Source organism: Lepidochelys kempii, chromosome 5 (assembly GCF_965140285.1).
Source record: "Lepidochelys kempii isolate rLepKem1 chromosome 5, rLepKem1.hap1, whole genome shotgun sequence".
Classification (NCBI taxonomy): Eukaryota; Metazoa; Chordata; order Testudines; family Cheloniidae; genus Lepidochelys; species Lepidochelys kempii.
In genome coordinates this window covers 12,655,925-12,682,996 of record NC_136384.1, presented here as the reverse complement: position 1 = coordinate 12,682,996, position 27,072 = coordinate 12,655,925, and the positions used below count along the sequence as shown (strand labels likewise).

Here is a 27,072-nt window from a genome sequence, read left to right as displayed (position 1 = left end):
CACATCCTCTGGAGTGTAAACCCAAAATTATATTGTCTTGCGCTCTATAGAAATCTATACAGTATAAGCTCATGGAATTCGCTCCCTCCCTCAATGTGGAGGAAGATATGCACAGCTTTGCACCCCCTCCAGTTATGAATGGCACAAACTAGGGTTTTAGAATAAACAAAAAACTACAAAAGGTAGATTTTAAGTGATTATAAGGGATAGCAAACAGATTAAAGCAGATTACTGAGCAAATAAAACAATCACACAAACTAGGCTTAATATGTTAAAGAAATTGGTACAAATAGTAATTTCTTACCCTAAATATTGTTTTATGCAGGTTGCACAGTTTCTTGAAGGTAAACTGCACTGCTTGCAGTTTAAATCTCCAGGTTTTCCCTTTACAGGTTGACCTTTCTTGCCTGGGCTCAGCCCCTGACCCTGCCCACGCCACCCCCCCCCCCCCGCAATCTTAGTTTCTTTTGTTTCTTCAGGTGTTTTCAGCTGTCTTCCTTCTTGGGTGGGGAGGCAGTGGAGAAGAGCCAAGATTAACTCATTCCCCAGCCTTAAATAGAATTTGCTTATGGCAGGAATCCTTTGTTTCCCAGTTTGACCCCCACCCCCTTCCAGTGGAAAAATACCAGAAGTCCAAAACGATGTCCAGTACAAGGTGACATGATCACCTGACCCTGCAGTGTTAAAGCAGCATCCCAGGAAACTTCTCAAGAAAGAGGAGGAGTACTTGTGGCACCTTAGAGACTAACCAATTTATTTGAACATGAGCTTTCGTGAGCTACAGCTCACTTCATCGGATGCATCAAGAAAGAGGGAGATTAGCATCTTCAAAGACGTATTGTCCTTCCTAATAGCCCATCCAAGCTGGTTGCCTACTGTCTGGTGGGCATTCCCCAGGTGCAAGCTCTTTTGTAACTGATACATAGTTCGTATTACTAACTTCAGATACAGAAATGATACATGCATACAAATAGGATAATCACATTCAGTAAATCATAACCTTTCCAATGATAACTCACATGACCCATCTTACGTAAAATATGTCTTAGTTTTGCCATATGCATAGCCTAAGCATATTTCAGTGAAGGATATGGGATGTAATGTCACACAGATCTTTTAGAAAAACATCCTATCTTGATTTAAAAATTGCCAGTGATGGAGAATCCACTATGACCTGTGGTATATTGTTCCAATGGTTAATTGCTCTCACTGAAAAATTTATACCTTATTTTCGGTCTGAATTTGTCTAGCTTCAACTTCCAGCCATTGGATCATGTTCTACCTTTCTCTGCTAGATTGAAGAGCCCCATTATTCAATATTTGTTCCCCATGTAGATACTGATAGACTGTAATCCAAGTCACCCCTTAACCTCTTTGTTAAGATAAATAGATTGAGCTTGTTGAGTCTATAAGACGTGATTTCCGGTCATTCCCATGGCTCTTCTCTAAACCCTCCTCAGTTTATCAACATCCTTCTTGAACTTTGGGCACCAGAACTGGACACAGAATTCCAGAAGTGTCAAATGTATAGGTAAAATAACCTCTCTCCTCCTACTTGATGTTCCCTTGTCTGTGCATCAAAGGAGCATATTGGCGTTTTTGGCCGCAGTATGACACAGGGAGCTCATGTTCAGCTGATTATCCACCACAACCTCCAAATCTTTTCCAGATTTCAGAGTCACTGATTCCCAGGATAAAGTCCCCCCTCCTATAATATGGCCTACCTTCTTTGTTTCCAGATGAATACTTTTACATTTAACCTTATTAAAACACATGTTGTTTGCTTGAGTGCCATTTACCAAGCAATCCAGATAGCTCTGAATCAGTGATCTGTCCTCTTCATTATTTACCACTCGCCCAATTTTTGTGTCATCTGAAATGTTACCTGTGATGATTTTCTTTTCTTCCAGGTCACTGATAAAAATGTTAAATAGTGTAGGGCCAAGAACTGATCTCTTCAGGGCCCCACTAGAAACACACCTACTTGATGATAATTCACCATTTACAATTACAGTTTGAGACCTATCAGTTAGCCAGTTTTTAATTCATTTAGTGTATGCCATTTTAATGTTATATCATTCTAGGTTTTTAATCAAAATGTTGTGTGGCAAGTCAAATGCCTTTCAGGTTATGTCCTCAATATTACCCTTATCAACTAAACATGTAATCTCATTAAAAAGCAATCAAATTAGTTTGATAGGATCTATTTTCCATAAACCCATATTGATTTGTATTAATTACATTTCCTTCCTTTAATTCTCTTAATTCTCTATTCATTGAGCCCCATAGAAGCCCACCATTATATTGTCCAGGATTGATGTCAGGCTGACTGATCTTATCCCGTTTACCGCTTTTTAAAATTAGGCACATCATTCGCTTTCTTTTCCCCAGTACTCCAAGACTTATTGAAAGTCAAATACTAACTGTCCAGCCAGCTCTTTTAAAAATTTGGGATGCAAATTATCTGGACCTGCTGATTTAAAAATATCTAACATTAGTAACTTCTATTTAACGTCCTCCAGAGATACTAGTGGAATGGGAGGAGAGTTACCACCATGTGATGAGACTATATCAGCTGTTTTCCCATCAATTTCAGAACAAAAATATATAGTGAACACTTTTGTCTCTTCTTCCTTATTATTGATAATTCTATCATTTCCATTGAGTAACGGACCAATACTTTGTCAGGATTCTTGTTGTTAGTATATTTTTAAAAAAATTCCTTATTGTCCTTAACTTTGGTGGCCATAGATTTCTCCTTGTGTCCCTTTGCTTTCCTTATCAATATTATACAATTATACAATTCCTAACTTCTGATTTATACTTTATCAACTTTCCCTTTCTTCCATTAATCTATTTTTTAAAATTTTTTATAACTGCCTTCACTTCCCCTCTAAATCAGGTCAGTTTTTTAACCAGCACAGCCTTGTTCCTCAATTGTAATATTTGTGGGTTTTGTCATCTATTAAGGTGTTCTTAAATAATTGCCAATTATCATTCACATTTTTCTGATTAAATTCTTCCTCCCAGCTGATTTGGCTCATAATTGTTTTCAGCTTTTTGAAATTGGCCCTATTAAATCACAAAATATATATATTACTGATCTGGACTTGAAATTCTGCTTGCAGGTTTATAAATGTGATATAATAACATAAGAATGGCCATACTGAGTCAGACCAAAGGTCCATCTAGCCCAGTATCCTATCTTCCGACAGTGGCCAACGCCAGGTGCCCCAGAGGGAATGAACAGAACAGGTAATCATCAAGTGATCCATCCCCTGTCACCCATTCCCAGCTTCTGGCAAACAGAGGCTAGGGACACCATCCCTGCCCATCCTGGCTAATAGCCATTGATGGACCTATCCTCCATAAACTTATCTAGTTCTTTTTCTTTTTTTGAACCCTGCTATAGCCTTGGCCTTCATGACATCCTCTGGCAAGGAGTTCCACAGGTTGACTGTGCATAGTGTGAAAAGATGCTTCCTTTTGTTTGTTTTAAACCTGCTGCCTATTAATTTCATTTGGTGACCCCTAGTTCTTGTGTTATGAAAAGGAGTAAATAGCACTTCCTTATTTACTTTCTCCGCACCAGGCATGATTTTATAGACCTCTATCATATCCCCCCCAGTCATGACCACTTGAACTTAAGTTACCATTAAGTTGTAATTCAGCTCTTCTTTCTATGTCAGGACAAGGTCTAACAAAGAATTTCCCCATGTTGGCAGCAAAACTTTTTTGTGTACTTGTGGCACCTTTAGAGACTAACCAATTTATTTGAGCATAAGCTTTTGTGAGCTACAGCTCACTTCATCGGATGCATGCCTACGTGTTTTTTCATGAAGTTGATAGATTTCCACTCCATACGGCTAAATTCAGTGCCTTGCATAATGACAGGTTTCAGAGTAGCAGCCGTGTTAGTCTGTATCCGCAAAAAGAAAAGGAGGACTTGTGGCACCTTAGAGACTAACCAATTTATTTGAGCATAAGCTTTCCTGAGCATCCGATGAAGTGAGCTGTAGCTCACGAAAGCTCATGCTCTAATAAATTGGTTAGTCTCTAAGGTGCCACAAGTCCTCCTGTTCTTTTTGCGGATAGACTAACACAGCTGCTACTCTGAAACTTTTGTGTGTGCGTATGTGGCAGGAGATTGTCATCAGCAATGTTTAGAAATTCCAAGGATGTTTTAATACTGACAGCATGAGACTTCCAACATTTGTCCCTCAGACTGAAGTTCCCCATGCTCATGCAGGTGGTTTTCCTACGCCATATAGATAGGTGTATGAGAAGATGGCCATCCTGTTCTCATGTTTCAGAGTAGCAGCCGTGTTAGTCTGTATCCGCAAAAAGAAAAGGAGTACTTGTGGCACCTTAGAGACTAACCAATTTATTTGAGCATAAGCTTTCGTGAGCTACAGCTCACTTCATCGGATGCATAAATAAATTAAACTTTAATTATGCATCCGATGAAGTGAGCTGTAGCTCACGAAAGCTTATGCTCAAATAAATTGGTCATCCTGTTCTCAGTGTGATTTGGTGGCCTATAGCAGACCCCAACTAACACCCCATCTTGTGTTTTATCTGTTAGGACATTTATCCTTACGCATTCAAGATCATTTTCTTCTGAGTTATCAGTGATTCGGTAATGCCATTTTTGACACAAAGTGCCACTCCAAAGTAGCTTATGCTTATGCTACTTGATCCTTCCCGACTAGGTTATAACCGTTGATTTTTAACATTCCAATAGTGCAAATCATCCCACCAGGTTTCAGTAATACCAATTAGATTGAATTTATGCTCATAAATGAGCAATTCCAATTCCTCTTGTTTGTTACTCAGCCTGTATAGGCATTGGTGTATAGGCAATTTAAGAATTTCTCCTCTTCATGTCCTTTGGTACTTTGATTACTAGTGCTAATTTAAGAGTAGCAGTAACCTGTGATAATGCAGCGCAGGAGAAAAACTGAAGCATAATACTTATGTACAATGTTTTTATCTGCAGAACTCCATGTACTTCACAAGTTTGCGCAGGGAGTCCATTGCAAAGCCAGGAATCGAGCCTTCTATGACCTGAGACCTGGTCCTGATCTCACACTGCTCCCAACTCTGTATATTTTGCATGTCTTAGGAGAGGACAGATTCGTGGACATTTTGTGACTCGCCAAGCTGAATGATTTAATGTTGCCCATCTACCCAACAAACAATTGTAAAATGTGTGTGTATAAGAAAGAGGGAGGCAGTGGGAGTGTACATGTGGTACGTGTTGATTGTTGCAACAAACGGAGTCCGTAGTAACTACTGTATTATATGTCCTAGAAATAATCTGAAAATGTATGTTCCCCCCTTTAAATGTATTTTATTTAACACTAACACCCGTGGAGCCCTTTCCCCCTGCAGAACAGCTCGAGGGATCAGCGTGTAAGTGGGGAAGACACAGTCAGAGCAAAGAAGTATTTTTCAAGATCCAGTTTGTCCTGTTAAGGAACAATCCTGTACTAGGATGGGTTAAGGATAATGTGACCCTAGTGGCTAATTTCCATCTCAAATTTCTGACACTATTATTTTAATAGGAACAAAATGCAGCTTGTATTCTAATTAGAACTCCCCCCCTCCCCCAATAAACAAAGCCAAGTACAATATTAACTGCATGTTGTTGAACTACAGACTGCCTATTTTTTGCTATTAAACTACACAGTGCATCTGACATCAGCATCCAGAGTCTTCCACTGTCGGTTGAGACAAAGCCACGGCAATGTGTGGATATTAGACATCATTTAAATTGTGCACCTAGGAGTAGAACTTGGATCTTATGCTCCAAAAACGATCTGAGCCAAAGGACGGGCTTGCGATGGCATTGTCACTGGATGGTTACATAATCACATATCTGAGTAGATCTGGCAATCTGCTTAGAGCAGAGAACTGTGTACTTACTAGCTAGTATATTACACAGAAACAAAATACATGCAGCTTCTAGTCTGCCTTCTGTGTGTCCCCAGAACCAGGACCTCCACGCCAGGGGGAGGATTCTCCAGTGAGGTGCGAAAAAGCATTTATTTTGCTTCCTCTGTCCCACTCCCAAAATGTGTGTGCGCTTCTCTCCCCACCTGATGGACAGGCTTCCTTTCCTTATTCTTTCTATCCCTTTATAGAGTCAGGTGAGGAAGGAAATGAGATCCAGTAGGTATCTTGAGGTCAGGGGGCAGCTCTCTCACTGCAGAGGCCTTTTGTTGTGGCTTCTGCTGTAATGCAGTGATGAGAGTGAATGCACTGTGGGCAGATTGCCTAGAATTTTGTTTGCTGGGCGAGGGCAGTGATGCAGAAGTAAAGGAGATCTAATCTGCTCTCCGGCCCATGAGTCTAGCAAACACGCACTGTACTTTAGATTTAATTGACTGCTTAATACTGAAACCCAACATAACCACCATTCTAGTCACAGCAGTTACAAACGGTAGGTTATTGCGGTCAGTCAAAGTGAATGTTATGGAGGGTAATTACCAAAGAGGAAGGTGCAGTGTGGGGCTTGGAGGAATTAGGGTTTCAGAGTTACTGAAAGTAAATTCTATGCATCCCAAAACGGAGTTCAAGCTGTTGTGAAACACATTAATTAAATCAAGGGTATCTATGTAATTACTTACATGGCTCTTATCACCATAGTATCCGACCATCTAACAATCATCAATGGATTTTAGCCTCGAAACAGGGAAGAACTAGCCCCATTTTACAGATGGGGAACCAAGGCACAGACTAGATTGAAGTGACCTGCACAGGGTGACACACAAAGTCTGTGGCAGAGCCTGGTATTGAACTCAAGATTTCCTGAGTCCTTATTAATTTGACCGTCTTTGATAATGAATCCACAGCAATTCCAGGGCAACACTGAAAGGTAAATGACATCAGCTGAAGATGAAGAACGAGTACCTCAAAACAGTTCAGACAACTGAAAAGGTTTTAAAAAAATAAAATAAAATACTGAATTTCTCTTGTGGCAGTTCTGCAGCTCACTGACTCCTGCTTTCTCCAAAAGGCAAGGACTCCATCTGCACCATCACTGGGAACGGCCTCCTCGGGTGGTGAATCATTTAAAGTGACGGTAGCCATTGCTCACCAAAAGGAGCTTCTAAACCAGAGGCCGGTATTTCTAACCTGTTTTGGATAGGACTTTAGACACAGTCTTATTAGGTTGTCCCAGGCCTTTTCCATATAAAGGCCTTGTCCCATTTAGCACTATGGGAACGGTAGGAGGGTGGTCAGGTTGAGACCTCAAGACTGAACTCCTTGCTGCAGTTTTTAAGGCCTATTCCCACTTCCGTGGATGTCAGGGAGTTTTCCCACTGCCTCCAATGGGTGCAGGATTGATCCCCAAATTGGAATTCAATGTATCCTGCGCGATGGTCACGATTAAGCCAAAATATCCCTATGGTTTCCACACTGCAGCATCAGATCCTGCAGCTAGTTCTTGCTATGTAGATAAGGAAACAACCACAGGAAATCAGGCCTGAAAGAGTAACATATTGCAATGTTGACCCCTTTCCCCCCCGCGACTCTGCCAACATTCCCAGCCTTTATTCCTCACCTGGCTTCTTCAAACAACTCCCTGCTTTCTTCTATGCTGCCATTTTGCAAGGGGAAAATTCCCCAATTAATATCTGTACAGCCACTCCGTCCTCCTCCTCCACAGCCCCCCATTAAAACTCCACTCTGTTGTGGTGCCTACAAAACCCGGCCAGCTGTCATGGCTGGTCCTGTGACCAGCTGTGACTATCGCTGTCCTCATTCATAGAATCATAGAATATCAGGGTTGGAAGGGACCCCAGAAGGTCATCTAGTCCAACCCCCTGCTCAAAGCAGGACCAATTCCCAGTTAAATCATCCCAGCCAGGGCTTTGTCAAGCCTGACCTTAAAAACCTCTAAGGAAGGAGATTCTACCACCTCCCTAGGTAACGCATTCCAGTGTTTCACCACCCTCTTAGTGAAAAAGTTTTTCCTAATATCCAATCTAAACCTCCCCCACTGCAACTTGAGACCATTACTCCTCGTTCTGTCATCTGCTACCATTGAGAACAGTCTAGAGCCATCCTCTTTGGAACCCCCTTTCAGGTAGTTGAAAGCAGCTATCAAATTCCCCCTCATTCTTCTCTTCTGCAGGCTAAACAATCCCAGCTCCCTCAGCCTCTCCTCATAACTCATGTGTTCCAGTCCCCTAATCATTTTTGTTGCCCTGTCTTTTCTCTCTCCCTTACTACAGGTAACTCCCCGAGTGGTTAGGGCATTGGCTGAGCACTTCAGAGACCTGGTTTCAAGTCCCTTCTCTGCCACCCATTTTGCGTGACCTAGGACACATCACTTATTCTCTCTATGCCTTCGTTCCTCATCTGTCAAAAAGGGATTCCAGCCCTGCCCTACCACACAGGGGTGTGTGAGGATAAATGTATTTTTTGGTATGCTCAGAGGAGAAGCTGGCAAGCCAGAATCTTTAACCAAGCTCTTTGACTATTAGCCTCACCCTGAATAAGTAGTGGGCGATGTTGTATGTTAATGGTTCATTGTAACTTTGCTTTAAAAAAAGATCGTGAGGTGTTCATATGCCACGGTTATGGAGGCCATGTAATTAGATACCTAGGGTCCCGCTGTTATCTCCCTGCTACTCTCAGTTCAAAGCAGCAAAAGCCAACAGCAGCAAAACGGCCTGTCACCACCATGTTCATTAGCTTGTATTTTATTCCCTATCCCCAACCCGTCGTCCGTTTGTGCCTTTTAGAGTACATCCTTACTGTAATCCCAGGCTGTGACTGCAGCTTGAGCAGATGTACCCGAGCCACCTTGGGCACCAGAGCCGTGAATCTGCAGGCTGGCTGGGCAAGCCCGCCTGGATCCTGGGTAACTACTCATGCAGCTAGCCCATGGTGATGCCCATGCGGTTGAGCTAACTAGATTAAAGCTAGATTGGGTATATTTCCATGCGCAGCAGTAGCATTTCAGGATTGCAAGTGTAGACGTACCCTTTGACTGTAAGCCATCCATAGCATAGCCATCTTTATGCATGTTAGTACAGCAGCCATCACGCTGGCATCTGCATCCTCATTCAAGGCCTTTATGTGCTACCATGATATCAAAATGTAGTAATAACAAACAGGTGTGTCAGTGGTAATTGTTGGTGAATGGCGACTCTTTAATAGTGACCACTGTAGCGCAGTATATAAAGTGCGGGGTGAGCCTGCTGAAGGAACCGTTCTGCATAACGCATCTATGTATGAGAGTTGGCTGGGAATATTTCTTTTTTGGAAAAAAAATTTAGAATATTTTGGGGGTTTTCATAGAAAAATGAATTTTTTTTGGACAAGATTTGAAAAATGTTGGTTTTCAGTTGCTGAAAACAATTCTTTTCCCAGGTGATTTTTTTTCCACAAAAATTAAAACATTTTTGACAAAAAAAAAAAAAAACCAACAGTTTTTTGCAGAAATTTCTGTTTAGTCAAATAGCCATTTTCCACTGGAAAAACAGTTGGACAGAAAATTTTTAACCAGCTATAATCGATCTTATCTGCATGTGTGTGTGTGAGAGACAGAGGTTGATGATATAGCTAACACAATTTTTACTGCAATGTAGTCTGTGAAGCCTCTTATCATAAGCAAATGTCATATAACATATATACTGCTAGAATTGAGGCTGCAATACAGTTCTCATTCCAGTGTCCTGTTTTCCACTCCCACGGCTTTCTGAAAACCTTTCCCTTTTGGGCTGACCGTCTCTGCCAGAAGGTAAGTATATTTGGGGGAGAGGGAGGAGCCAAGGTGGTTTCTTTTTAAAAAAAAGATGGAATAACTTTTTTCAGCAGGTTTTAAGAGGAAGAGTAAATATTTATAAAATATACAAAATATATATTTTCCTGCCATTTAAAAAAAAAAACCCAACAACCTTTTCCTTCACATCTGAAGAAAGGCTGAAGTTTGAAACAGGACCCTCAGTCCGTTTGTTGTCTTTAATAAGCTGCATGCGTTTTGTTAAGTTCTAGTGGCGGGGGGCAAATGGTTTTGAAATAATGTTTGGAAAATGCAGCCAGGAGCCAGCGTTTGACTTTTAACTGTGTCCTGAATGCTGAGTGGTACAGGCTGAAAATATGCCGGTTGGTTGGAACTGACATCTAAAGTAGTCGTCTTCTCCTTTGCCCTGGATATTCCTTCCCTTTTCTCGCTCTCTTTACCTACCGTTCCTTTTTCCTTCCTCAGAGCTTACATTTTCTGCAGGTTGCAGCCCGTAGGGCCCAACCTACTCATGCATGACCAGTCTGACAGTCCATTCATCAGAGCCGGTAGCACAGATGCACGTTGTGGGAGAAAAGACACACAAACATAACCTGTTTTGTTTTACATGTAATGAATAGGAGATCAACATGTGTAAATATGTGGAAAATGATGTGGTCCAGATTCCAAAGGCCAAGTTGCTGCAGGTCATTCTGTCGGCAAACTCTGACTGCCACAGTTGTTTCTGCGGTCAAGATTTTCATATGTAGAGTCTTGCGCTTGTTGCCTGCCAACCAAAGAGTCGAGAAAGGTAAAGGCTAGTGTGTCCGTTGGCAGTAAATATAAATGCTGGCTTCCCTATGCAGGGCTTTTGAAATGATGCGATCTTTAGAACTTAGCTGATTTCAGATCACAGTTTCAGGGCGTCAGAATCAACCTGATGATAACCCATTTTATTTGAAGTTGGTCCTGCCATCTTTTGTTTTGTTTTTTAAGTTTCATGTGTTTGTATGTAGTGTTTTTCATCCTGAAGGATCCAAAAGCATTTCACAAACTATATGCATACAACACTACTGCCAGGCAGCTGCTTCTGAGCCTTAGACGACAGGGACAAACCTCTCCACTCATGAGAGGTGTCATGGGATCTTGAATATTCATGTGGAGCATCCAGGACCTTGGTTTTTAAGCTGTCATCTAAAGTGACATAAGAACAACGAGGAGTCCGGTAGCACCTTAAAGACTAACAGATTTATATGCCCAAATAAATCTGTTAGTCTTTAAGGTGCCACCGGATTCCTCCTTGTTTTTGTGGGTACAGACTAACATGGCTACCCCCTGATTTTGATAAAGTGACATAGGGCATTTCCACCCCATAGAGCTTTTGGCAGCAAAGCCCCCTAGTGGAGATGCAGAGTATGCCAGCAAAAGTTGTTCTGTGGGCATAACTACACCACCTTCCCGAACAACATTAGCAATGTCAACAAAAGCTCTCTTCTTTTGGCACAGTTACGCCTGTGCCAGGGTTTTGTTGACATAACAATGTGGGCTGGGGAGGCGAATGGGGAGTGTGATTTTTTTCCCCAGGATCCTCGCTGGCATAGCTATGCCAGCAAAACTTCACAGTGTAGACCAAGCCCACAAGACACAGTCAAATGCATGGGACCCAGTTCATCAACTTTAACAAGGTCAAGGGATGAGTCACTCCTAGCAGGGTTGAAAGACATGTTCCTGGCACAGCTAGGTGTTTTCCACTTAAATTTACAATGTTGTTAGGCTAGATCTACCCTTGAGTTAAGTGGAAGTCAGCTAACACATTTTTAAAGACTCGTTTAATTCCCAAAAGTTTCCTTTAGGCTACAGATGTTTGTGGTTTACTTTTGAGGTTCAGCCTGGAACAAATGTTTTGGGAGATTAGCCTTAAAAATTGGATTACCTACGTGGAGCCAACTGACAATCAGTAAGGTTAAGATTTTGTCGTGGTCATTTTTAGTAAAAGTCATGGACAGGTCGCAGGCAAAAAACAAAAATGATTCACCCCTCTAGTGTGCAGACCATGATACTGATATAAAGGGGCTTATATCAGTATAGCTTATTTTGGTATATTGATACAAGCACCTTTATACTGGGGTAACAGTCCACAGTAGAGAGCTGCCTTGATTCACGTCTATTTCTAAAGCAATATAGTTTCATTGGAACAAGAACTGTGTATAGACCAGCCCTTAGATTCTAAGGTGGTTACCAAGTCAAGGATAAGTTGCAGTTTCCTGCTTAAAAAGGAAGTCCAGGCTTGTTAACTTGACAGAAGGCATGATGCTCTTACCTGGACAGCCTGGATGGGGCTGCGCCATGACCTGTCAGGTGAGAATAAAGATGCGTATTATTTTACTGCAAATTTCAGTTGGAAGAGCTGATAATCCAGCATTGATGGTGGGTTTCTGAACCACAATGAATGGGAAAAAATTTCTTAAGTTCTGTTTATGGTTAGTCTTTCAATATAGTGGGACTGACGTCTAAATACAAGGAACAAAGCATCTCGCTGCTCCTTCCTAGATGCAGTGATGAGCTGCCAAAATCTTAACAACCAGTTCCCTATAAAAAGTTCTGAGTTAAGGGATGTGCCCCAGTATGTATTTTTTGTACCAACAGGGTTACCATACGTCCATATATTCCCGGGAGGAATTTTTAAAATTTAAAAATTCCTCCCGGATGGCGATTTAAGAACCAAAAAGCCTGACCCGTCCGCAAAAATACGGGTGTGTGTTAACCCTGCCGAAAGTTCTTTTTTAAAAAGATGGGCCTGAACTAGAAATGAGATCCGTTTCACATGTGTGGGTCCCCGCCACTCCCTGGGGGTGTGCTAGGGGGACCAGATGTCCCGATTTTATAGGGACTGTCCCGATTTTTGGGTCTTTTTCTTATATAGGCTCCTATTACCCCCCAACCCCTGTCCTGATTTTTCACACTTGCTGTCTGGTCATCCTAGGGTGTGCACATGTGTGGGTCCCAGCTGCTCCCTGCCCCCCTCATTGAAGCAGGTGTGCAGGGTTACTGGCCTGGGAACTGCAGGGCACCAGTGGATGTGGGGCCAGCTGCAGACAGGGGCGTGGGGCAGGGCTGGCTGGAGACAGGAGGGTGCAGGGCTGGCTGGAGGCAGGGGGTGCGGGGTTGGCTGGAGACAGGAGGGTGCGGGGTTGGCTGGAGGCAAGGGGGTGCGGGGTTGGCTGGAGGCAAGGGGGTGTGGGGCCGGCTGGAGGTAGGGGTTGGCTGCGGGCAGGGCAGGGGGTGCGGCGGGGCTGGCTGCGGGCAGGGCAGGGGGTGCGGCAGGGGTTGGTGCGGGCAGGGCAGGGGGTGCGGCAGGGGCTGGTGCTTGAAGGGCAGGGGGTGTGTGCGGCAGGGGCTGGCTGCAGGCAGGGGGTGCGGGGGTGGCTGAAGACGGGCTGGCTGCAGGCAGGGGGTGCGGGGGTGGCTGAAGACGGGCTGGCTGCAGGCAGGGGGTGCGGGGGTGGCTGGAGACAGGGGCTGGCTGCAGGCAGGGGGTGTGGGGGTGGCTGGAGGCAGGGCAGGGGGTGGCTGGAGATGGGGGCTGGAGGCAGGGCAGCGGGTGTGGTGGTGGCTGGAGGCAGGGCAGGGAGTGCGGCAGGGCTGGCTGGAGGCAGGGGCTGGCTGCGGGCAGGGGGTGCGGCAGGGGCTGGCTGCGGGCAGGGTGGTGGGTGCTCACGGGAGAGCAGCAGGATGCAGCCCTGGCCCAGCAGAGCAGCCAGGGACCCACCAGGCAGCAGCGGGAACCCCAGGGCCAGGGGTTGGGGGAACAGCAGCAGCCGCAACAGGGGAATAATATTTCCCTACTCCAGCCTCACTGGGGCATTGTGAGGATGAAAATCCACGAATGCTTGTGAAGCACTCAGCTAATACGGTAACGTGGGCCACGGGAGTACGCAGATAGACAGTGATTCTCCCTCTGTGTTACATTTACGCAGCAAGTCTCAGAACCGGGCTCGACCTACAGCGTTAAAACCAGCTGTGTGGACATTGCAGGTTGGGCTGGAGTTAGGGCCGCAAAGCCCACCCCCATCCCTGGGCTCCCGAGCCTGAGCTGCAACATCTGGGCACCAATTTTTAGTGCTGTAGCATGAGCCCAAGTCTGTCGACCTGGGCTCTGAAACTCAGTGCTGTGGGCTGTGTAGACATGCTCTCTGTGGCCTTGAGCAAGTCCCTTAACCCCTCTCCTCAGTTTTGCCATCTGTGAAATGAGGATGACGATACTGTGAGGATTAAACTATTCTGTGACGTGTACTGAAGGCAAGTTGTGACGGTGTCTAGGCGCAAAGCATTAATAATTAGTCTGTTTTAAAATGGCACCTCCCAGCCATACATCTTGCTTCCTAAACCCATAGTGTTAGACATATGGAAACTCCTGTTTACTGTGTCTTTTAAAAAAATACAAGGGCTGAATCCAGCAACCCTGTAACTGGCATCTGGGCAGTTTTGCGTTTCTCCTTCTTTCCTTGTTACTTTGCTTGGCTTTTCAGTTATTAAACATCCCTAGAGGAGGAAAATCCTGGCGGATTGCGTCTTTTTCTTTCCGCTGAGTCACTCCACTAGTTAACAGTCTGATTAAATGCAGAGAAGGGTATGAAAGCAAATAAATAACGGCACATACCTGCCCTCCAAAAACCAGCAATTCCTAATATCATCAGCAACACCAGTGCTTTAATTCCTAGTGCTACAAACATCAGGATCGGAATCAAGGAGCTGCTTGCTGCTTTGAATTTATAGAAATACACGGCTCCCTCCGCTCTCCCGTGGCTGTTAACGGCTGTGCACGTGTATTTTCCATCGCGAGTCAGGTAATGCAACTCTTTGGTTATCTGGTGGTTCAAGCTTGTGACTGACGTTGCATTGCTGAAGAGAGGGCCGGTCCATGTCAGAGAAGGCAGCGGCTCCCCTTCGGCTGTACACTGCGCTCTGAAGGTACGGTCCTGGTTGGAGCCAATGGTGATGTTAACAATCCTGGGAGCAGCTGTGCGGGTCACAAGAAGTGATTAAAATCAAATGAAGATTCAAATACCATGCTGGTGTGGGGCTCAAAGCATTTAGTGCCATTGTTGGCCTGAGCTGATTCCTAGACTGCTATGATTTTGTAACGTCGAGATCAAGTCTCTCATCGCTCCTTTTCCTTCAACATTTCCTGGCTCTTGATTTCGTCATCACCCCTGTGCTTTAGAGAGAAGCACCGGGTTCAAGCAAATAGGGCCCAGGCCTCAGAGTCAGGGGATCGGAGTTCCTTCCCTGTTTTATTATTACTGTTGACATCGGGGTGATTAAAAATAGAAAGAATGTCATCAATCTAATTTTCCCTTCACTCTCTGTGTGGTTTGGTTTATTTATTGTTAGTGTCTCATGCAGCCTGAGCAATGAAAATAGACTAGTCAGTTTCACGGCCTGATTCTTATGCAATCGCACAATGCCTGCAACGATTGGACTGCAAATACAGTTTATCCCTTGCATGGAGGAGTTGTGTGAATGAATTCGTGGGTGTGAAGTGCCTTCCTCAGATGTAAAATGTCACCCAGGTGCAGACGAATATGTTCTTTTAAAGGTATTACTGCAATTTTTTAAAAAATAACCTCAGACACTTTGCAGACCCCCACAGGAAGGGATCACTCATCCGTTGCTGGACCCTGGACAGTCTTTGGGGGTGTAGTACTCCTGCCATTGCCTACCAGTAGTGCTACACCCAGCAAGGGAAGTGAAGAAACTTCCCCAGATGCAACTAGAGCCGGATTATCAGCTAATGGTGGTTTCTGAACAGGGGTACGCGTACCTCTAGGGTCATGCAAGATCTCGTCAAAGGGTACTCGAGAAAAATCCTGTAATGGCGGACAACACACTTTGTTTAGTCAGGCTTGGCAAGCTAATCCTAGGTATATTGTGACCCTATCTCAGATGTGGTACACGGTAGACTTTGGAAAGGAGTACACAGCCTAAAAAGCTTGAAAACCACTGAGCTAACAGAACCGTGGCCCTGATGCTGCCGTGAGTTCTGCACAGTTGGACCCTGCATCCGTGAAAGCCCTATTGATTTCAATGGCTGCAGCATGGTTTAGTGGATAGGGCATGGCAACTGGACTCAGAGACCTGGGTTCTGCTGCTGACGCTGAGCTGCCATGTGACCTTGGGCAAATCGCTTCACCTGTCTGGGCCTCCACTTCCCCTCTTTCCCGTTGTCTGATTAGATTGCAGACCCTCAGGTGGGGTCTCTCTCATACTATCTGTCTGCTCAGCGCCTGGTATGATGAGTCCCCAAGCTCAGTTGGGGCTCTAGATCAGGCGTTGGCAAACTACTCCCCACGGGCTGGATCTGGCCTGCCAGCTGTTTTAATCTGTCCCTCGAACTCCTGCTGGGAAGTGGGGTTTAAGGCTTGCTCTGCTCCGGCGCTCCAGCTGGGGAGCAGGGTTGGGGGCCCCTCCATGTGGCTCCCGGAAGCAGCGGCATGGCTCCCTCTCTGGCTCCTACATGTAGGGGTAGCGAGGGACCTCCGCTCTGCATGCTGCCCCCGACCCAGCCACCACCCCTGCAGCTCCCATTGGTGGGGAACCGCAGCCAAAGGGAGCTGCAGGAGCAGTGCCTGTGAACAGGGCAGCATGCAAAGTTGCCTGGCTGCGTCTCCACGTAGGAGATGGAGAAAGGACATGCCGCTGATTTCAGGAGCCACTTGAGATAAGTGCCACCCAGAACCTGCACCCCTGAGCCTCTCCCCACACCCCAATCCCCTGCCCTAGCCCTGATCCCCTTCCTGCCCTCCAAACCCCTCGAGCCCCGCCCAGAGCACCCTCCTGCACCCCAAACCTCTCATCCCCAGCCCCAGCCCAGAGCCCGCATCACCAACCAGAGCCCTCGCCCCTTCCTGCACCCCAATCTCAATTTGTTTCTTACTCCTGGTGGCCAGAAGCCAGCCCTTTTCCCTGCCACAGTTCCCCCTAGCTTCTATTCTATTCTATTTGTTCTGGTTCTTATATTGTACACATCAGCATAGTATCTGAGCATCTTAGATGCTCAGAAAAATGCCCTAATCTGATGTTGTAGAGCTCCTCAGGAATGACTAGTATTGGTTCAATGCTGTGGCTATGTCTACACTACCGCGGGATTGATGCTCTGGCAATTGATGCGCCGGGGGTCGATTTAATGGGTCTAGTGAAAACTCACTAAATGGCCGGCAGATCGCTTTCTGGTCGACCCCAGTACTCCCCACAGAAGGAGAAGTGTAAGGTATATTGACGGGAGACTCCCGTAGACCCAGCACGGTGTAGACCCCGCAGTAAATTGACCTAAGCTATGTCGACTCCAGCTACGTTATTCATGTAGCTGGAGTTGCGTAACTTTGGTCGACTTACCCCCGTAGTGTAGACGAAGTCTCAGTGTGGAGTTCAGTGGCAACTAGCATGAAGTGGTCCCTCCAGCTTCCACATCCTTCCAGCTCTAGCCTCTGTCGGTAGCACCTTTAGAGCTGATGTTCTCTTACCTATCAAATGGAGCCTTATCCCAGTCCTGCTTTCGTACTTGTCATGAAGATCCCCAGAAAACTCCACTCGGCAGAAGTATCTGTTGCTGTCGCTCCAGGTCAGGTTGTCGATCTTGATGGAGAGGTTATTGTGCCTGGGGTTTCCAATCAGTTTGTACTTGTTCTTGTAGCTAACTGCAGTTTTACAGAGGTCGCTCGAGCTGTGAGTAACGCATTTGAACACTACCATCCCATCGTAAGGTTCCTTGATCCTCCAAATGGTTGTGAGGGTCCGGTCATATGTTTTGTGGGGGTGTGTGAAAGTACAGGGCAGAACAACCGCCTTTCCAATCTCACCAGTAGCATCTGATGGAACCTGAATGGACCACCCATTGGACTGCAAACCTGGAACCAAAGGAACTGGCTTCAGGAACCTGAATAAACCATAAAGGCTGATGTACCAAACCTGAAGAATGACTTTTTCTCCCATAAATCAGAAGTCCACCTTCTTATCAACCCGGGGACATGTCATTTGTGAGTGATGGGCTCTAAAGGCAGACTTAAGAGCTGCTGGCAATACTGATCTAATGAATATGGCAAGGCTGGAGTGTGCATGCCAGTTCCCAGCACCTTCCCCCCAGCTGTCTTGGAGGAGAGAGACCGTCTTTGACTGTTAGAGGAAAGCAGTCAGTGTTCGAGGCAGAGCAGTGGAACCATGGCCCTATAGTACCCTACAGCTGCCAGTAACTTCCGTAAACCATCCCTTTCCCTGGAACTACACCGTGAGTACCCCACCCAAAAGTGTTGCAGGAAACAAAACAAAAAATCTCTCTCTCTTGACAAATCCAGCCCTGATAAAAATCTAGTTGCAGTTAGTGGGAACTGCATTTCCTTCATGCCTGGGCCAGATTTAATCTTTGCTGTTTGATAATCCTTCTCTCGAAACCTCTTCACAAAACCAGCTTTCACTGGAGTGGAATACACATAGGAGTGTCAGAATCTGATGTCGTTACCTTGACAGGTAGCTAATAACCAAGCTGCCACAAACAGAACTTCTGGGAAGGCTGCTCTCATTTCTACACGTTGGTGGAAGCAATAACAGCTGCAGCACCAGGTAATGCTTCCAGGAACATGTGGTGTGGCTCAGTATCTTAGATGTAAGCAGAGTCAGGATGAGCTCCACCCTGACATCTGGTGGTGAGTTGTGGCAAGTTGTGGAAAAGAACTTCAGGGGCTGATCTCATTTGCATAGGCACACCCACCCTGCCTAACATGAGCCCATAGCTGCCCAAATGGTCACTTTGGCTGCTGTGGGATCCCCAGTGTCTCTGTTATTGAGGCAGGAAGAATAAATTGTTATTATCCTGATTATGTGAATCAAGGACAGTGGAACTGTACTTGGCCTTTTGTTAGGATGGAGGGACTCACCATCAACTAAGTAGTACTCGCTAGGCAAGGGACATGGGTTCCAAAACTGAGTGAATTGAGAGAGGCTGGGGACAGGTATTAATATCTGGTAGTATGGGCCCCTGGTGAGGGCCTTGCATGCTAATTGCACCTCCTCTCTCCGCTGTGGAATATCAGAGCTAATTTTGATTCCATTAGGAGTCTAGTTACAGGCTGCTGAGCTGAATTCACTTTGGGCCAATGGTGCACCAGCACTGAGGCTCCCCTACTACAAGTTAAAATCACAAAAGAGCTAAAATTACTAAGAGCTGAAATCACTGATTGTTGTGTTAAGTAGTGGGGGGCCTGAAAATATATTGCAGAGCAGTTTGTGGGATGGCTGGAGTGGCTCATGGGGTGGCTGGCAGAGCAGACCGATTTGTGGGACAGCTGGTGGAGCGGAGCGGTGGGGCAATTGGCTTTGGATTATGTAAGGTGCCCCTTAACTCCCCCCCATCTCCACCCAGGTTGGGAGGTAAAACTCTGCAGATAAACTTTCGAACTCTGGCGCTGCACTGACCAGGGACAGAGACTTTTGGGTTGTTGGACTTTTGGGATTTTGGGTGACTTTTGGGTTGCTGGACTCACGAACCAAAGGGAAAGGGAAACCAATTTGCTTGGGGTGAGTTTTTTTGCTCATTGCTTATGAATCCTGTAGATGCTGTTTCCCCAACATAATGCCACATTGTTTCTCTCCGTTATTAAAAGGCTTTTGCTACACTCAGACTCTGTGCTTGCTGTTAGGATATAGATATCCTGTCAGGCCTGTCTGTAAAGGCTTATACTCTAAGAATTTAGGTGTATTCTTATCACTTAGCTAGTTATAGAGGTATAAAAGAAAGGAAGAGAATCAAAATCACTGTCTGCTGGTGTAAGGTCCTTCTCTTACTGTGACAGTCTGAGACCCTGTGCTTATGCTGAGATCTTTGGCTGAGCAACAGAGGCAGCCATAAGCTGGGAAGTGAACGGTCACATCCTCACATTCCAAACTAGTCACGTTGAAATAAGGTGCTATTGGGCTGTTAGGAATACAATCCTGTCCTGATAAAGCCTCCAGAGAAAGGGAAGTGCCCAGAAGATGTAAAAGGAAACTTAGTTTGATAGCATCCTGTCTGGCAAGAACTCACTTATCAATAGCTGGGATGTGAAATCGTCATTTCTTTGTTGTTCTATCACTGTAGTCCCCATTTTCCTATTGTCTGTCTGTATAATCAATGTCTGGTTCTGTGATTGTTTCTGTCTGCTGTATAATTAATTTTGCTGGGTGTAAACTAATTAAGGTGGTGGGATATAATTGGTTAAATAATCATGTTTACAATATGTTAGGATTGGTTAGTTAAATTTCAGGAAAATGATTGGTTAAGGTATAGCTAAGCAGAACTCAAGTTTTACTATATAGTCTGCAGTCAATCAGGAAGTGTGTGTGTGGGAAATGGGAACAGGGAATGGGGGTGGGGAAATTGGAATCAAGTTTTGCTACAGGGGGAAATGGGAACAGGGAATGTGGGTAAGGAAATTGGAATCATGTTTGGCTAAGGGTAGGAATGGGAACAGGGACACAGATAAGGCTCTGTGGTGTCAGAGTTGGGAAAGGGGACACTAAGGAAGGAAACTGGAATCATGCTTGCTGGAAGTTCACCCCAATAAACATCGAATTGTTTGTACCTTTGGACTTCGGGTATTGTTGCTCTCTGTTCATGTGAGAAGGACCAGGGAAGAAAGTGGGTGAAGGAATAAGCCCCCTAACACTTGCGAGAGGGGCGGTATTGCCTCTTAGAGGCGCACAGCGGGGGTGGTATATATTTGTCCCAGGTCACTGGGTGGGGGCTCGAGACGGCTTTGCATTGTGTTATTGGAATGGAACCCCTAGATACTGTACCCGGCCCTTGTTGCTGCCAACTCTGACGGGCAGAAGGGTTACATATAGATCGGGGTGGGCAAACATTTTGGCCCGAGGGCCACATCTAGCTATGGAAATTGTATGGCGGGCCATGAATGTTTATGAAATTAGGGGTTGGGGTGCGGGAGGGGGTAAGGACTTTGGCTGCTGGTGCGGGTTCTGGGGTGGGGCTGGGGATGAGGGGTTGGGGGTGTAGGAGAGTGCTCTGGACTGGGACCGAGGGGTTTGGAGGGCGGGAGGGGGATCAGGCCTGGGGTTAGGGCACGGGAGGGGGTCAGGGGTGCAGGCTTCAGGCAGCGCTTACCTCAATCAACTCCCGGAAGCAGAAGCTCCCTCTGGCTCCTATGCAGCAGTGTGGCCAGGCGGCTCTGCGCGCTGCCCCGTCCACAGCTGCTGCCCTGCAGCTCCCATTGGCTATTGTTGCTGGCCAATGGGAGCTGTGGGGGAAGCGTGTGGAGTCCCCTGGCTGCTCCTACGTGTAGGAGGTGGTGGGGGGACATGCCATTGCTTCCGGGAGAGGCGCGGAGCCCTGGCATGCGTGGAGTGGGGCAAATCCCTGACCCTGCTCCCCGGCTGGAGTGGGGCAAGCCCTGGACCCCGCTCCCTGGCTGGAGCTCAAGGGCCAGGTTAATATGTCTGAAGAGCCGGATGCGGCCTCCAAGCTGTAGTTTGCCCACCTCTGCTATAGATCTTCCCTGACAGCTCACTGCAGACGTAACTTTTTCCTGAGTATCAGAGACCGGAGTAGATGGAAAAACTGAATAGCTGGTGTCCAAAAGGGCAGAGCACTCTCAGCTCCGCTTGACTTCCCTGGGATTTATGAATTAGTGAACACTGGGTAACTGCCTAGAGAGGTTAGGTAGAGACTACAGGTTGTTTTATTTATACATGTGATGTTCTTCCATGATACCTGGCAGGTATCTCTGGGCCTGTACAACTGGCATCAGTCAACTGCATGTTTTCTGAGGGGGAAAAGCCAATGTAAGGGCAAATATATGTGCAAATTATTATTTATTTCATTAGGTTTCCTACATATTGCCCCTCTCTGGCCCTCAGTGTTTTATATTTTAGTGGCGGCTGTATTGTCAGTGGAAAATGTCTTAATTTTGAGGTCACAGATCAAAACCTATGATGATGGGCTTGGTTAGCATTCATCTTGGACCCTGAAAAGATCAGGCAAAAGAGATCTTCTTGCACACTGATAACGATCTTATACTCAGATGGGCCTGGATTCAGAAAAGAAGACACTTAAAGAGAGGCTTAACTTTAAGCATGTGCGTAAGTCCCATTAAAATCATATGCTTAAGCATGTGCTTTAAAGCTTTGCTAAATCTGGGCCATTATGTCATCCCTCCGTAGGAATCCTAAATTTTATGAGCTGATTTATGAATCACAAGTGTAAGCACTGCATTGCAGCTCTGCATGTATGTGGGTGGTGGGTATGTGTGCACACACATTAATTTTGTCTACCACTGAAGGGCAGTAAACTCTAAAGCAAACTATGTTCATTGTAAAATAGTTCCCAGGGACACTACACAACAATTCAGGGCAGGCAGAGAAAAATGCTGTAACCGATTGACAATGCAGGGGGAATTTAGGTAAATATAAACTCCTGAGTTGGAATTTGGCTGTGATACTGGGATTAACCCCCCTAGATGGTCCTGGGCTCTCTCATGGCTGCAAAGAGTCAGAACGCTGGTCTTTTCCATAAGTTATTAGCCATATTTAGTAATTCTTGCCAAAGCCAGCTGGAATTTCCGGGCACTGTAAAGCAGCATTCTGGTTCCTATCGAACGAATTGCATTGTGCAGTTCCATCGGCATCACCGACAGTGATAATAGAGGCAGGGATAGCAGTCAGAACTCACCCTTCTTGAAGATGCAAAGTAGACACGCAAGAAATAACCCAAACCCTTTCATGGTCGCTGGTGCGCCTCACTCCGGACAGATTTTGGATCAGCAAACCAGCATTGTTCACGCCGAAGCCGAGGGGTCAGACGCGCAGCCCCGGGCTGTTTGGCTGAGGAGTGGAACCCTCAGTGGTTTCCCTCTCCCCGGAGGGAATGAGTGAGTTCAGCAGAGCTGGCAATCGGTTTGGTTAAAAATACTTTTGTGGTCAGTCATGTGGAAAACATAAAGGGAGCTCAACATCTGATCATTTTCCCCCCGAGGGAGGGGCCAAGAAATCCCTGCTGAACAGCATCTCCATTTGTAACCTTTATTATACATGGGTGAGCCAAAGTGACAAAGGGCCTAAGTGCTCCAAACCCATCGACCCATGGGGAAGTTATAAGAGTCTGACAAAGTGGGTCAACAAGTGACACTCTGGCTCCTGTGGCTTAAAGGGGGCTGTTCCCCGGTCCCCCTCCCCCAGCTGAGACTGGCCAGGCTTCTGTACCAGTCCCAGGTAGCTCAGCTCTGGGGAGACAGGTGGGGCCCCACAGGCCTGGAGTCAGAGGTGCACTGCAGTCCTGCCAGGGGGCAGAAAGGAGCAGGGGGGTGGGACCGGGGGCATAGAGGAGGTTGCGGCCAGCCGGCAGGCAGGCCAAGAGGAGCAAGTGGTGGGCGGGAGGAGGAGCGGGGTCTCGGGGCGCAGTGCAAATGGAGTAGGCCGGGGCCCCTTCTGAGCATGGGCCTGGCTCCATGGAGCCACTGGCACCATTGTAAACCTGGCACTGCTCATCAGAACTTTCTAGAGCTATGGTACCATAGCAGGATGTGCTGAAAGGAGGCACTTAGGATCGGAGCCAGGCAGGGCATGTGTGCTGCTGAGCCTGCACACTGAAGATATACAGGGGAAGGAGAAGTGGGACAGAATGGGAGGAGACAGGTGAAGAGGGCTGGGGAAGCTGATATTTTAAAAACCACAGAAGGGCCGTGGAAAAGTTTATAGAGAACACAAAGACAGATGGAGTGAGAACTGGAGAACACAACACAGGCATAAGTATTATTGGGAGGGCTGTAAGCTGGAACAAAGATGCTTAGATTGGGGGAATATTTCATTAGCTATTTTTCAGAGTGGAGATCTAAGGAAATCAGTCGCCTAAAAAGACAAAAACTGGACACTTTATATCCCATATTAGAAATGTTTCTTAACAATAGGGGTCATGAGGATCTGACAAGGAAATAAATCATCATGTGCAGGAATCAGGTCCCCGTGACTGGAAACACTCAGAGAGCGAGAGTGAGAGTGGGGTTAGTGAAAGTGGATTTACTCTGAGTGTGTACAGCACCTAGGACAATGAGCTCCCATCTCGGTTGGGGTCCCTAGACACTCCTGTAATAATAAATAATAGAGACTCAGATCCAGTGATCCCGGAGGTCCCTCTCTTAACCCCGAACCATCTGTCTGTCTGATATTGCTGTTCTCAAGGCTTTCAGGATCAGTTTTGTGGCCTGAAGCAGCATTTGAGATAATCTCTTTGTAGGACTCACTTTGCCCAGGGAGCAGAGGCAGGGAGGAGTGAGCAGGAGTGAGCAGATAAGGAACTCTGGTATGATTCATTGTATGGCAGAAGGTGAAGGACTGTAGCTGCATCAAAGACCCTTATTTCCCCTTGCAGCTAGCTGTTGTTTTTCAGAATGCATTTTAAAAATATGTAGCTGTTTTTCATTATTTCAATCTTTCTCCTTCACAGGCTGCCTCCCCAGACTGAAATCAGTGCTGTGGGAGCATGAGACACTGTAGAGCCTAGGAGAATATGGACTATGTCTCCATGGGTTGGATTCTGCTCAGTGTCACAGATCTGCTGAAAGGGGTCTCTGGTTTAGAAGGATGCCTTAGCAATGACATTGTGCTGGTCTGTGTTTCTTATCTACTACCAGCCTTACAGATCCTACCTATTGTCTGAAAAGCCAGGTGGGAAATAACCCTGTGTTTTGTCCACTTGGTACATGATCACAGCTTTCTGAAAGAGATGGTCTAATTTATCCACAAGTTATTGGGCTTGAGACAGGACTCAGTGGGTGAAATTCTTTGGCCTGTGTTATACAAGATAGAGTGGTCCCTTCTGGTCTTAAAATCTATAAATTGCTGAACCAGTGCTAGAGAATTTGGAATGAGCATAGCAGTGGCCCTGTTGCTGATGATGGAGGAGGAATAATATCTTACAGTCCACTCTTCCAGAGCCTTCATGGCTCTGTTTTGTTATCAGGGAAGCAGTCAGCCGGGTCCACTTCACCCACAGGTGCTCCACCCTACGGCGCCTTGTGAACCAGCAGCCCTTGGGAGCGGGGGCCTCTACCCATGCTGAGCCCAGCATCCAAGGATCCAGTGGGACACTGCCTTTGCCCTCCTGATCCCAGTGCCCCCCGGCACAGCAGCTGCAGAGATCCCTCCTCACCTTTCTGGGGAGGGGCCCAGGCAGCTTGTGCAAACCCCTCCCTCCCAAGTCGCCCCACAGTGGTTTCCTCTGCACAGAGGGACCCAGCAGTGACCTCTCACCCTTGTAATTCACCCAACATTACTTTCAGATAAAGCCCCTGACCCCCGTTAGTGGTGGGGGTCAATTGTGAAAAAGAAAAAAAAAAAGATGTGATTTGAAACAAACCTGGCTAGGGATCAGATGTTTGCAGTACCAAGTATAGAGGGGCAATTTTTGATCACTTTTCTGGTAATAATCCCACATTATTACATTCTGTTCAGATTTGAACACCACTATGCACATCAGCTTGGTATCTGAGTTTGTCTGTGACTCTGATGAATCATAGCAGTTTGAGATGGAAAAGAGTTCTTTAAATCATCAAACCCAGTCATTGTTCTAACACAGTCATTCTAACACAGAATTGTTCCCAACATCCAGTGATCTGTCCTGTTTTAAATGACTCAGGAAGAGAACTACCACCACTTTCCTTAAGAAGAATATTCTACCGATCTCATTTGCCTTTGCTCTATTTCATACCACAACACACTTGGACTACATAACCAATTCCTTTGCTGTACATTGCCTTTAAATTGAGATATGCATGTGACTCCTATGAGTTTTAAATACTATTAGGAACCACATGCACTGGTTTTGCGGGAATTTGAAGTGGTCTTTTTATCATTTGCAATGCATTTGGTGATGCACATTTAAATCTGAAAGATCTCTGCTGTCTAGAGAGATATGGCCTGCTTGTGTTCAGTTCTTTGCAGACTATCAGAGAGAGAGGGGACACACCCTGTGTTCTCTTGCGGAGACTGTCCTTTTGTCCTTCCTTGCTGTTATCCATCATCTGAAATAAACCATTTTAGACTGAACTCCATGCTTTGCTCAAAATCCTCACACAAAGGCTCCCACCCACACCAGTTCCATCTAGGTTTAATTCTTTTCAACCCCTCTTGTTGCAACATATATTTCAGACAGCTATGACAGAGGAATGATCCGCCAGGGGGCGCTCACAGTTAACAGCAACAGACTTACCATGGCCCACCTCTTTCTGCACAATGGGCTTTTGATGCTGTTACGCACTTTTGTTCTATGTTACAAGAATAATCACATGGGCATTGGAGGAGCTTTAAATTCTCTTTCCAATCTCTTCCTCCTTATAGCTTCTTCCCCTTATGCCCTCTGACCCCTATTTCCCTCCTCAAGAAGCACTCTCAAAAGAGAGATTTAAAGATTGGATGCCTCTGTATTTAGTCTCTCACTCTCTCCTTCCAATCCCTTTCTCTTCTTTTTAAAAAGTGGACCTCCACCTTGATCTTCATGTGTTTGTATTTTAAAGGGTTGGGTTCTCTATTTTTATTGTTATACAATGCCCTGAGCACTTTGCTAGAAGTTCTGATACCATGTAGCTCAGAGGCGGGCAAACTACGGTGTCCCAAGGGCCACATCCGGCCCGCGGGACCCTCCTGCCTGGCCCCTGAGCTCCTGGCCCAGGAGGCTTGCCCCCAGCCCTTCCTCCGCTGTCCCCCCACCCCCACAGCTTCAGCTCACTGGGCCGCTGGCACCATGCTCTGGGTGGCCTGACCCGGTGCTCTGTGCTGCGAGGTGTGTGGCTGCCTGACCTGGTGCTCTGGGTGGTGCGGTAAGGGGGCAGGGAGCAGGGTGGGTTGGATAGAGGGCAGGGGAGTTCAGGGTGGTGGTCAGGGGGCGGGGGTGTGGATAGGGGTCGGGGCGGTTAGAGGGTGGGGAACAGGGGTGTTGAATGGGGGCTGCGGTACCGGGGGGGCAGTCAGGAAGGAGAGGGGGGGTTAGATGGGAGGGCAGGGGTTCCGGGGGCTGTCAGGGAGAAGGGGGTTTTGGATGGGGCAGCGGTCCTGGGGCTGCAGTCAGGAAGGAGGGGGGGTTGGATCGGGCAGCGGGGGGCAGGGGTTCTGGGGGGTGGTCAGGGAGAAGGGGTGGTTGGATGGGGCAGGGGTCCCGGGGGGGCAGTCAGGAATGAGAGAAGGGGTTGGATGGGGCGGTGGGGGGCAGTTAGGGGCGGGAGGGTCCGGGGGAGGTCAGGGGACAGGGTGGTGTAGATGGGGCAGGAGTCCTGGGGGGGCCATCAGAGGACAGGGAA

The 27,072-nt window shown here is 46.5% G+C and overlaps 1 protein-coding gene and 1 long non-coding RNA gene across 2 annotated transcripts; one reads left to right on the top strand and one right to left on the bottom strand.

Moving 5' to 3' along the window:
• The first annotated feature begins 3,274 nt into the window (after nt 1–3,274).
• Nucleotides 3,275–5,645, top strand: LOC140911108 (uncharacterized). Its single transcript, XR_012158837.1, has 2 exons — nt 3,275–3,452; nt 5,000–5,645. It is a non-coding gene; the product is annotated as an uncharacterized LOC140911108 (long non-coding RNA).
• Nucleotides 5,646–10,392: 4,747 nt separating this feature from the next.
• On the bottom strand, nt 10,393–22,629 carry SIGLEC15 (sialic acid binding Ig like lectin 15). Its single transcript, XM_073343444.1, has 5 exons — nt 22,455–22,629; nt 17,263–17,646; nt 14,400–14,759; nt 12,060–12,090; nt 10,393–10,526 (listed from the first exon to the last, which is right to left on the bottom strand). The coding sequence occupies exons 1-5, from the start codon at nt 22,504–22,506 to the stop codon at nt 10,448–10,450; spliced, it is 906 nt and encodes a 301-aa protein (XP_073199545.1). The 5' UTR covers nt 22,507–22,629; the 3' UTR covers nt 10,393–10,447.
• Between the last annotated feature and the right edge of the window lie 4,443 nt (nt 22,630–27,072).